Consider the following 12,743-nt stretch of genomic DNA (forward strand, 5'->3'; position numbering starts at 1 on the left):
GGCAAGGGAACTTGCTGTTCCAACAGGACAATGCACGTCCGCATGTATCCCGTGCCACCCAACGTGCTCTAGAAGGTGTAAGTCAACTACCCTGGCCAGCAAGATCTCCGGATCTATCACCCATTGAGCATGTTTGGGACTGGATGAAGCATCGTCTCACGCGGTCTGCATGTCCAGCACAAACGCTGTTCCAACTGAGGCGCCAGGTGGAAATGGCATGGCAAGCCGTTCCACAGGACTACATCCAGCATCTCTACGATCGTCTCCATGGGAGAATAGCAGCCTGCATTGCTGCGAAAGGTGGATATACACTGTACTAGTGCCGACATTGTGCATGCTCTGTTGCCTGTGTCTATGTGCCTGTGGTTCTGTCAGTGTGATCATGTGATGTATCTGACCCCAGGAATGTGTCAATAAAGTTTCCCCTTCCTGGGACAATGAATTCACGGTGTTCTTATTTCAATTTCCAGGAGTGTATTTCTGTTTGCTGACCACACTAGCTTGGTAGTAAAGGATGTTGTGTGCAACACTGGCTCAGTTTCTAATAGTGCTGTTCATGACATAACTTCATGGCTCGTAGAAAATAAACTAACACTAAATCACAGTAATACTCAGTTTTTATGGCTTCTAACACAGAATTCACAAAACCTAACGTTTTAATTTCACAGAATGGGCATATGATTAGTGAAACTGAACAGTTCAAATTTCTGTGTGTTCAGATAAATAGCAAACTGTCGTGGAAAGCTCATGTTCACGATCTTGTTCAAAGACCTAATACTGCCATATTTACTATTCAAACGGTATCTGAAGTGAGTGAACATTCAACACGAAAATTAGTCTACTTTGCTTATTTTCATTTGCTTATGTCGTATGGTATTATATTTTGGGGTAACTAAAAGGATATTTTTGGCTCAGAAACGGGTGGTTTGGGCAGTAAGTGGTTTAAGTTCATGAAGCTCTTGTTGACCCCTGCTCACTAGTCTGGGTATTTTAACATTGGCCTCTCAATATACATATTCTTTATTGTCGTTTCTTGTTAACACTATCAACTTATTCCCAAGAATTAACAGCTTTAAGTCAGTTAATACTAGGCAGAAATCCAATCTGGATTTGGATCGCATTTCATTGCTATTGTGCAGAATGGTGTGCACTATATTGCTGCATCCATTTTCAATAAGCTACCACTCGAATTCAAAAATGTTTGCAGTAATCCATGTGCTTTCAAATCTACACTGAAGAGTTTCCTTATAGGTCACTCCTTCTATTCTATCGAGGAGTTCCTTGACAAATTAAGCTAATTCTTCATGTATTGTTGATTGCATTTACTGAAAATTATGGATTGACTTTTTTCAGGTTATGAACATTTTATCTGTTATTACTTTTATGTTTAATTTCATGTACTTACATGTTTCATGACCTTGGAGATTTGCTCCTCAATTTGGTCCTAAGGAACTTGACGTGTAAATAAATAAAAATAAAAGCAGAAGATCCCTGCTCCATGGGGTCCACAGATGCATCAGCTTGCTTGTGCAGTCAGGTCTGTGGAGTCCAACGCTGAAAAACAATTGGTGGCGCACACCGGTGACACAGATGCTTGACAGGTTAAGGTATCATGTGGCAACACCACCGAAGAGGATCTTCGAGTCGGTTAAGGAGAAGACCATTTTTCTTTGGTGGACTTCTTCAAGCCTTTCCTGTTAGACGAAGACTCGGGCGTTGTTTGACTGGAGGGACATAGGAAGTCTTCACGGGAGTACTCCTCCTGTCCTTACCGGCCTACCACTTGAGGCAAAAGTCTGATGGCTTATTGTACAGCTGGATGCGGGGATGGCGATGCTATCGGGACACTGAGCTACTTCATAACCTCGGAGCTGAATTGGAGGTAGCATGTCTGTATGGCCATGTCCTTCATGGAGAGAGGAGGACAAGAACAGTACTATATGTGCCAGATGGGAGAATCCAGGGTTTATGACTAGCCAATAATGTGCGAGCATCTGGGTAAGGCAAATTTTTCTTTTACCGGATCTCTTGGACTGCCTGCTCATAGAGATACACGGGAAAATACCGAGATGAGCAGCATGGTCACCATTGCAGCTGATACAATGGGTAGAAGGAGACGGGCAATCGTGCTCGTGCGCATCCGTACCACATGTTATACATTTGACTGGGTGTCAACAAGACGTTTTAGTGTAGTTGAATCGATGACACTGGTAGCAGCACATCATGTTCGGAATGTACAGCCAGACTGTGATAATTTCATAGCCTGCTTTTTTGATCTTGAATGGAAGTACCACTCTATCGAAGACGAACAAAGAGTAAGGGTGGGCACTAAGGAGGAATCAGCTTCTTCATTACACGATGGACGGCAATGACACCCTAATCAGAGGTAAGCTGGGATTTTGGCCTGTGTTAGACTGCCAAGCAGCCTGGTGTAAATAACACCTTGGGAAGAAGTTCTATGGGCCTCAACACGAACAGGGTAGCCAGGGAGAAGTGAGGCGGCAAGCAGTTGTTGTGCTTGAGAATCAGAATTAGTTTCCAAAAGTCAAGTGCCATTCCATAAATGAGAGGAGGAGTCACAGGGCGGCAGTTGCATTTACACCTTTCTGAATAATAAACGGATTTACTGTGGTGAAGGGCTGACTGTCTTCAGTATGTGAGACCAAGAAGAACTGTGGTTCAGCGGTAAGGGTCTTTGAATTACGTTTACATATCGTAGACGTCGATTGTGAAGATGAGTGACACATTGCGAGAAAATCGTCCATTATTGCCAGCGTCTCTGATGGCATGCTCCTTCCAACTGGAGGCCCCCTTCAAAAGAGTGAACACTCGCCGTAGGTGACTGTTCACACCTCAAGTCACACCTCCCGAACACCTGACAGAGAGACCAACTGGCAATTTGGGAAGGTTGCAGCTCAGGCAATCACTCCTCCCTGGGCCTGGCCCGTACCAGGGGCTACATGCAAACTCTACCTGTCGACCTGGGGGTGGGAATTACGCGTTACCCAGTCACCCGTTATGCGTCAGACACATGGGACGGCCTTCAGGAGCGCACAGGGTGAAAGAGGAACCTCAAACATCAAAGCGGAGCAACGAGAGGAGAAGGGAAAGAAAGATAGGAAAAGGCAGAGGAAAAACAATGGTTACACTGTTCTTATGTCAGTGACAGACAATGCAGAACATTCCCAGTAACACCCCAGACATGTTCGCCAAGGGAGGGGAAAAAGAATAACGAGAGGATGGACATGCAGCACAGAAGTGGAAAAATGCTGCAAAGGCTGGGGCCCCGTGGTAGCTGCTAAGTCGTGTAATAGCCATTGCCGTACAGCTCACATGTATAATTATTGTTTGCTGCATAAATACTTGGAACACTTACTGTTTTGTTTACAAATGCATAACAAACCAAATACTTCATAAAGACTTTTGGGCATTCAATGTCTTTATATTAGTGAATTAAAGAGCAAATTGTAACCCCCCAACAACTTAATGTATTGGCTCATTGCTTGAAAAATTTTAAAGGAATATACCAATCAAGTCAATTGCCAGAGCAATTATTTCCTAGTTACTGGAGAAATAACACCCTTTCTGCATTTACTCAACATCTTTGTTAGATATAACTAACATACCCCATTTTATATTTGAATAAATAAATAAAACTAAGACTTTTATTCCAAGTATGGTACTCCAGCATTTCCTTTGCTCCAAACAATGGTAAATTACAAATGTAATCAAGAAGAGCTTCCCACGAGACAATTCAAATTACACTGATTTTTTTTTCTGTCACTAATTACTTCTGAGAACGATATGCCACAACACATCTAATAGGGTCTTGTAGAATCAAAGTGTTCAGACGAACTTTGGCACTGGGTTAGAAGATGGTTTTTAAGTAAGACTTTACACGATTCTGTATGGGTAACACAACAATATGTTCTTATCATAGCATACACGGTGATTCTCAAAGATATTTAATATGTTATTCTACAAGTAAAACTAAAGAAAAAAGTTCATATAAACATAGCTCCGCAATTGTTTATTGACGGAGTTACAGCTACTAAAAGATTTTGCCTGAAATTTAGCAGCTTGGCTAATATGACGCCATCGCAAAATTGTATGAGGTGAAAGTAAAGCACGATTTCCATTTTGTTGTTGTCGGTCGTGTTAATCTAATAAAACATATCCCAGACAGGTACCTGCAGTAGTTTTCCAGAACACTATGAATGCAATAGATGAAATTAAGAGCAACCCTGTGAATCTGAAATGAGCAGCAAAATCTGTTCATATATGTGGAGGTAAATGCATTGAACTCAGTGGAAACTTTTTCGAACATTTATTGTGAATGTACTGTGAGATTGTACATACATTGTACAACTTCCTTAACACCGACTTTTGTTTTTTCCAGTTTAACATGAATTCACGTGTGATATGGTATTAACAAAACGCATAGTCCATATCAATTCAGGCACGCTAGGGAAGAATCTTACTTTCATAGTCTCGGATGTTACTGAATTTGGCACATGTTAAAACAAAGGACAAAGTAAGGAACAATTATGTTTTTTGTTTTCTTCAAAAAAATATCTGCTCCAAGATACAGCCCTCTAAAGTTGACACTGCGCATACCATTTGAAGATGTGAATTTTGGGGAAAAAAATAAAATGCTGTATTTCTGGAACAGTTCTAGTTATTTTGTTGGAGATTTTTTTATTTTGAAGATAACTGTTTTATGATTACATAGAAATTCTCCATTTGGACTTCTCTGTCAAAGTTCTTGTGAACGTTTATATAATTTAAGGAAAAAATTGTTTTTCATCAAAAATGCCAATCCAAAAATTTTTGTTTTTTTCTGTTGATTAGTACCATATAGTTCTACATTTTCTGAAAAAGAGAGCTTCCACTTTTAGGTTGAACAGGTGTTATAAACAATTGCAATTTTTGCCATAGGCCTACATAAAACCTAATTTATTAACACATTATCACATAACAGACTCATAAAAATCAAAACCTAACATTATTTAACATAATTTTAGTTTTGAAACATGAGTAAGAGACTCGTTTTCAAACAATTTAAATGATTTCAAAATGTATGTGAAAGAGCCAATGATGTAAAGATTTCAATTTATACAACTTCTGTGCACTCTGTTTTGTACAGAAATTAACCAGTCAATGAACTAAAAATGTGTCCCACTGCTTCAGTATCTTCCTTTGATATAGAGTGATGTCTTCCTGTTGAACCAATAGAAACTGGAGCAATTACAATCATCAAAATATTGTGAACAGGAAGTGAGCACTGATGGCATTGTTGCCATCATTCAGCTGGAAACATACATCCAGCAGCTGGTTCATGTGGTAGCATAAAGTTCACTACAATTTCGTTTAACTCAAAACTGGTGTCTATAATCTCTGCAATCCACCAGTCACAGTCATCTACACAAGCTACAAATGTCCCCCTTCTCAGGTTGTGAATCTGAATATTATCCTGCTATTTCTGAGGTTGTTGGCCAAAGAAACAAAATTTCTACTTTCTTGCTCTTTAAAGTGTGTGCAATATGAAAACGCCAATCACTCTCGAGTCCAAAAATGTGTCTTCTGAATTCCTTTCGCAGGAGTAAGTTAGTTTAGATCATTCTTCGTTTGTCTGCTCAGAATTTTTTTATTTCCTCTCTGTACAAAAGAATAAGGGCTGTGGATGTGTAAGATTTCATGACTCATAAAATCCTCAGCATTCTGAACCGCAGCTGTATTTGGTCTGGAAAGATTATGTTTTGTAGCATGGTGCTTCAGCAGGCCTCCTACACCATCATAAGGTGTCTTTCCATGACCAGTAGCACCGTATAACCAGTGAGTTGGCACAAGTGACTTACTCTATTACAGCTGGCTACGACTAAGAGCACCATCAGAAATAATGATGATCTTCTCTGGCCCTGTTTGCAGTTGAAGAATGTTGTGAATTGCTAGCAAAGCATGTGCTGAGTCATGTCCTGTGCCATTACTTATAACTGTAACAATTCTGGTCTTGTTTTGAAAATATGTCACTCCTGGAAAAATTGAAACCTGGTCATTACTCCAATGATACCCTTGTATTTCTTGTGGGAGGATTACAGACCATTTCTCAGTAAAATCACAATGAAACACTAAGCATAGTTCTTCAGCCTGTACACTCCCTTTCACTTCTGCAATGTGTTGTTGCAATTTCTTCAAATGCTGGGGTGTTACGCTTTCATTGACCATTTATCAAGCTCATCAATGACACTGCCAAGGCAACAGTTTTCTTAATTAGTTTATTTTCCTCCACTGTCGGCTTTGTATATGTCATTTCTGCAGAGTTATCTGCTATGTCTTCCAGGCCAAGTGTCTGTAAAGACAGTCCTCCCTTTCCAGGGCAGTCACCACATTCTTGAAACAAACAAGCCACTGGCTTTACATCACAGACTATGAACAATTTCACACGCCCAACCAAGGAGTCATATGTCACATGCTCCAGTAAGTTCTTCAAAGTTGTCATACATAGTTCAAAATTTGCACAGTACACATATAAACATAGATCTCTAGGTGTGTGTAGAACTACCCACTTAGGTCATGGTGCATAAAATTTTGATTGTCCAATGTGTGAAGTTGTATAGTTGCTTTTATAAATTGCAAAAGTTTCTTTAATACCGTGAGTCATGTACCTCTTCACTTTCACAACTTTTTGAACTTCAACTGTTACAGTTGTAGTGTCTTTTTTGTTGGCACTCTGGTAAGAACAGTCCCATTTATCTTCCAGACAAAATGACTGTACTACTTGAACTTGAGCTTCTTCTACAGGATGACCGTAATAGAGATCTGGTCTTCCAAAGACTCCTTTTACAGACCTCACATTTCTTTATTTGTCAACCAAGTAATTTGATACTAATGGAACATGGTACAAAATTGTTTTCTTTGAAAATGTCTCTGGAATAATAGTTAAAACTTGCACCTTTTCACTGTAAGATGCACAGTATTCAACAGCTGAACTCATATTTGTGAAAAATTCCTGGCAAGAGGTGCGACAGTGCTTTGGCTCATTTTCTTCTGAAGATGATATTTCTACTTAGAAGATTGTGGACAGTTTTGCTGTCATGTACTCATCCACAGCTTCATTAATTTCTCTGCGCTTTCTTGATGCATAGATCTTATGACTCAACTTCACTGACCACATCTTAACAGGACTAACACCTACCTCTATAGTTGGCTGATTCAGGGTACTGAATTTTTCCTCTATTGATGCAAAATCTGCATCATCTGCACCTTGTTCAGATACTATCATTGCTGTTATTCTGTCAAAACATTTAGAACACAACAAGTCATCACTGGAAACACCTTCACTTTGAAACAGAGTATTCAAATGAGAAAAACTTATTCCCAACCTGAACAAAGTCTGTTTTTTTTTGTTTGTTTAATATATTACTCTTTTATGGATATCAAAAATAGAAAAGTGGAAGCTCATCTTTACAGAAAATTTAGTACTACATGGTACCAACAAACACAAAAAAGGCTAGCTTTTCTGGATTGACATTTTGAAAGAAAATAAAATTCACAAATTATCTAAGAGATTCAGAACGCTGCAGTAAAATAACTTTGACAGGTAAGTCCAAATGGTGGATTTCTTTGTAATCATAAAGCAATTATCTTTCAAATAAAATTAAAAAAAATATATCTAGAACTGTTGCAGAGATACAGCATTTTAAAATGTTTTCCAAAATTCGCATCTTCAAAATGGTGTTCGCAGCGTCATCTTCGAAGGCCTGCACCTCAGGGCAGGATTTTTTTTGGTTTTTTGAGAAAAAGAAATACGGGTTTCTTTATTACTCCTGAATTTTAACATATGCTAAATTCAATAACACCTGAGAATATGAATGTAACCCCTTCCCTAAAGTGATATGGATTATGCCAAAAGCAGATTATCAAACACATTTATTCAGTTTCAGTTAACATTATTACCATCATTAAATTCTCTACAACTTCTGTTGAAAACCATGTGCAATTGTCTGGATTTAAAAAAAAAATTGGGCAAAGTAGTTAATAAATTAAAAATTTTATGAAATTATGCCCTTGCTCCACCAGATGTTCTCAAAAGTTATTGCATGTACACATCTGGGACATGTTGTATTAGATTCACCAGATCAATAACAACAAAATATATGGAAATCTTGCTTTATTTTCACCTCATATAGTTTTGCAATGGTGTCATATTAGCGAAGTTACTAAATTTCAGCCAAAATCATTTATTAGCTGTAACTCCAGAAGTAAGCATTTGCAGATCTATGTTCACATGAACTTTTTTCCTTTAGTTTTACTTGTAGAATAACATATTAAAATATTTGCATATCTTTATGAATCACCATGTATATGTACTTACTGCTTTTTATGGGAAATCTACATTTCTTCTACATCCCCACCCCTCCTCCTGCACCACAGGCGGAAAAAACACCTCATATCATGGGTGGAAATCTGTTCTGTAACTTGTGATCACTTTCTACACTCATCCAAGTACATTTCCTCTACACGACCTCAGTTGAATTCGCTTTCCAATCATGACTTTCCTCCACATGCGCAAGTTTCTCAAGGTATCCACTACTTCTGAGAAGTTAGAAACATAGGAGAGAGGTACTTACTTGCAAGAGTAAAGCTAACGCATTATATCGTAAGTCATGCTTAAACAGCTCAATTGGTATAGCAACTGACTGTGAAAGAAAGGTCCCACATCAGCCTCCCTGTGTGCCATACTGTTTTAATCTGCCAAGAAGTTTTATCCAGGTTTAGGTTTTCCATAGTTCCCCTAAACTGGCTAAGGCAAATGCTGAGACAGTTTCTTGACTGAGTCATGATCCTTCTCCCACACTTTCCTTTGTTCTCTCTCATTTAAATTTAGTTCTTTCTGATAATTTCTTTTCCATTCTCCAAATGCCAAAATGATGTTCAGTTTTTAATTGTGAGCTTACTCCCAGCCTGTTTCTCTCTGTATCTCTGGCTTACTAGCTCTTCTCTTCCATTTTCCCTTGTTAAATGTTGTTAACTGTAGGCTTTTCAATCTTGGTTTCCAGCCTTCTTGGCTTCCATCTCATGGATTCTCGTTAGTCATCACAAATTTCTTAGGTTTATTCAATTGTTTCCAAAATACTCTGCTGAACAATAGCAGTATGTCACAGGACAAGTTAGTGATGTTTGTTTATTTTATGAACCAAACAATCTAGAGCACATTTGAACACTATGGCCAGTTTTGGCTGAATAAGGCCACCTTCAGATTCAAAACAAAAGCATGTGCTACCATCGCCATCAGCTGGTGTTCAACATTAAAACTGTTTTAACAAAACACATGAACTGACACTGCTGCTAGCAGCTGTCCTCTACTCTTCAAGTTGAATCTCACTCCCCCCCCCCCCCCCTGGTTCTTGAATCTTACTTTTCATTTCATTTCTCCTCCTTGTAACCCATCTTTACTTTTCAGTCTGCCTTCATCATCTCTCAACTTAAATTTGCACAGCACTCACCAATGTAGGTTTACTATCTGTGACCTCATCCTCACTCTGATGCTTTCCCCTTCATTTTAATCTCCCCTTATCCCCACGACAGATGGGTTCACCTCAACCTTAATCTTTCACTTTCAACATTCCCCAATTATTCCTTTCTCCTCTGTGAGGAAGAAACTATTAGTTTTAAAATCTAGAATGTTGTATGTACTTTACATGTGGCTATTGAGAGGAGTTAAATTTCACATCCTGAAAGAAAGTACTGGCAGCAATTCTATTTCACAATTTTACCGAATACACTACTGACAATTTTTAAATCAAGTGTGGTCTTCATGTTAAAGCTGAATATCTAGATATTTGCCTCCCCTAGTAATAACATATAAATAAAACAATACTGAAACCAAAGTAACCATTTCTAAGGAAAGACGGACTTTGACATATTGACCTGCTTGATTTGTGTATAAAGACAAAATGTGACCACTGAGAGCTGGGAAAAAAAGACACACAACATGTATGGCTATGTACGGTAATTAATAAGCTTCTTACAGGATGTTCACTTGGCAGTTAAGTGAGCCACTCCAAGAGAGGTGAGGTAGCATGTGAGGATACAGAGGAATATTTGATACAAGTTGTTGCCTTTGACCAGTGAGATAGGAAACATATGACAAACATTGTACACTACTCGGCAACCATAATGTGATACCAACGGCCATTTATTTCAAATGGGCTAAGCTACAGATCAGATTGATGCCATTTTTTTTTATTTTTATTTTTTTTTGGTTTCACATTTGTGGGCTTTGGCAAGTCAAACAGAAGTGTGACTTTCCAACCTAATCAATTTCAGCTTCAGCTCAGTCTACCACCACAACCAGTCCCCCCCCACACACACACATTTGTTGGCTTCGCAACTCAATAGGCAAAGCTATTGATCAGTCTGACATCAAAACCAAGTTTTTCACTTTCACATTCCCTGGCTTCACCAACTAACAACCAAACTGTGAGAAAATGCACCAAAAGGTGATGTCACACCGGCCATTATCATTACATCGGTGCTTAAAGCCAACAACTAATATCAAATATTCATCCTGCCCCATATATGGCCCCATGGAGTACAGTACTGCTGTGCTACATGTTATTCAAAATTTTTCATCTCGTCACACTGAATCGCACATTGCTAACTTGCGATACAGTTACAAAATAAAAATATGTTGCTAACAAAGCGCTCTGTAACTCCCATATAGTTCTCTCAGAAACCAACAATAATTTAGAGTTTCCTTTTAATCGTTATCAGATTTAACAATAGGCTCCAGACAAATGTGGAATGTAGCTCCAGATGCAATCTGCAACTCAGTAAAGGCAACACATGGCACCTAGCAATACAGAGCACTGACTAGGTACTTTACAATGATCAAAATAGTATTCACCTTAAGTTGCACCTGTGTTCCAAGTGACATTATAGAATGCTTGCCTGATACTGAGTGCACTCTCAGAAATAAGGATGATCTTCTAAGAAACAGAAACTACTTACAAACTAAAGATTAGGTTGTCCGAGTCACGGTAAGGAAGAAAAGTACAACATAAGCAGTTCATACTGAATATGTGAGACATCGTTGGTAACTTATAATTTTGTGCACCTGCACGAACTGTTTTCCAATCACTGAGGATTAAATTCACTGACTGTTCCTATATAGGCCTATAAAACACAATAACACCAAGCCGCTCTTGATTATAGGATTTTTTTGGGTTTATTATGGGACTTTATCTTCAGTTTGCACTGAAAAAGCAGTGGCAAGCAAAATGTCAAAATAAAATGAACATTTTTAAATTACGGATTGTAAAGAAATTTGAATTCACGACGAATCTTGTCATAATTGTAAACGGGTGGTCGCAATACTTCAGAAATGTAATTTACGTATTTAAACAGACAGTGGGTGTTACTTGTTGAAAGTGGTGGTCACTCCATCAACAAACATACCATCTACGTGTATAGTCCATAAAGTTTTCGAATACTACTAGCTATGGGTGCCCTACCAAACAGAACTCTAATCATCTTGACGATTAAGCAAGTTGGAACAGTAATGCTGGTAACCGCCTTTTCAGTAAGTCGTGTCCGTTGTAGTAGGCCTATATTACCAAAGCGCAAAACACGAATGATTCATGCATACTACACGTGAAAATGCGAATATTGTCCACGTAAACTCCCACTGAAAACAGACCGCATCCTAGAACACTGCTCTATTAAGAAAACGATCGTTCTACAAATCAGCCCAGCCATTGGGCCTTGAAAACATGTTAGAAAAAAAAGGGTCAATAATTATGACGATTCATACATATACACTTGTTACCATAGCACATAATCTACACAAATACACATTTACTATGACATTCTTGTACGTTGTATTTCGATCTTAGTTGTGAAGCGCAGAAAAGACGACTGGTATAATTTTCTCACCTGGTAGTAACTGGAGTCCGCCATCTTGTTTCGCGTTAGACTTTCCTATGTTTCGGATACAGGTAAAAAAGTCAACTACGCTATATCAGTCTCATCTTACAGAGCTGCACATAATTTCCGCACTGCACTACGCCACAGTTTACACAAAACACACTGATGTTTTGACACGCACATAAATAAACAACACGCTGTTGACAGACTTCACTCCCCCTTCCGCACTGCACCGAACCTTCTTAGTTTCCTACGGTCCAATCAAATTACCTCGCCACTTACTACCGCTGGAACTGTCATCTGATTCGCTGCAATGTTGGCGGCCTCGTTCAGCATCACATCTGTGGACCGTCACACGCCTCAGTTCATATTGCGTCCTCCAGCTGGCTGATCGATGGAATGTCCATAATTTGCCCAGACGCGCATAAACATCTGTTTGTCATGTTCCAAAGTATCACTGAATTTTGTCAGGAGATGCACAGCGTAAATATTTGTTTCACATTGACATGAAAAAGAACGTAGAACACACCTGCGTATTTAAAACACTCTCAGTAACAATTACCCATTTCTTTTTACGTTTTTTATACTGACAGATATGCTCAAGCATGTTAAAAAAAATCAAAATTAGCACAGTGATGAAAACATAAGTATAAAGAGGATTCGGGTACCTAAATTTTTCCCTTTCACAGTTCCTTTGTGAAATGTGCGAACAACAATCTAATATCGACACCTACATCTGTAGCCGACAACCTGTCATATCCTCGTAAAAGCATATTTATATATTGTGTGTATACTCATGTTTGAGCTATTTTTTT

The 12,743-nt window shown here is 38.7% G+C and overlaps 1 protein-coding gene across 2 annotated transcripts in view; it reads right to left on the reverse strand.

Moving 5' to 3' along the window:
- Window positions 1–12,366, reverse strand: part of LOC126267370 (serine/threonine-protein kinase N) — a 308,585-nt gene extending 296,219 nt beyond the window's left edge. The window contains exon 1 of one of the 2 annotated variants that reach the window (XM_049972549.1): window positions 11,938–12,253. In XM_049972549.1, the coding sequence (XP_049828506.1) occupies window positions 11,938–11,961 (24 nt within the window). In that variant the 5' untranslated portion in view covers window positions 11,962–12,253. Of the gene's footprint in view, window positions 1–11,937 lie in introns of both variants that reach the window. The other variant, XM_049972550.1, reaches the window with a different exon arrangement.
- Between the last annotated feature and the right edge of the window lie 377 nt (window positions 12,367–12,743).

The sequence above is a fragment of the Schistocerca gregaria genome, chromosome 4 (genome assembly GCF_023897955.1).
Source record: "Schistocerca gregaria isolate iqSchGreg1 chromosome 4, iqSchGreg1.2, whole genome shotgun sequence".
Taxonomy (NCBI): Eukaryota; Metazoa; Arthropoda; class Insecta; order Orthoptera; family Acrididae; genus Schistocerca; species Schistocerca gregaria.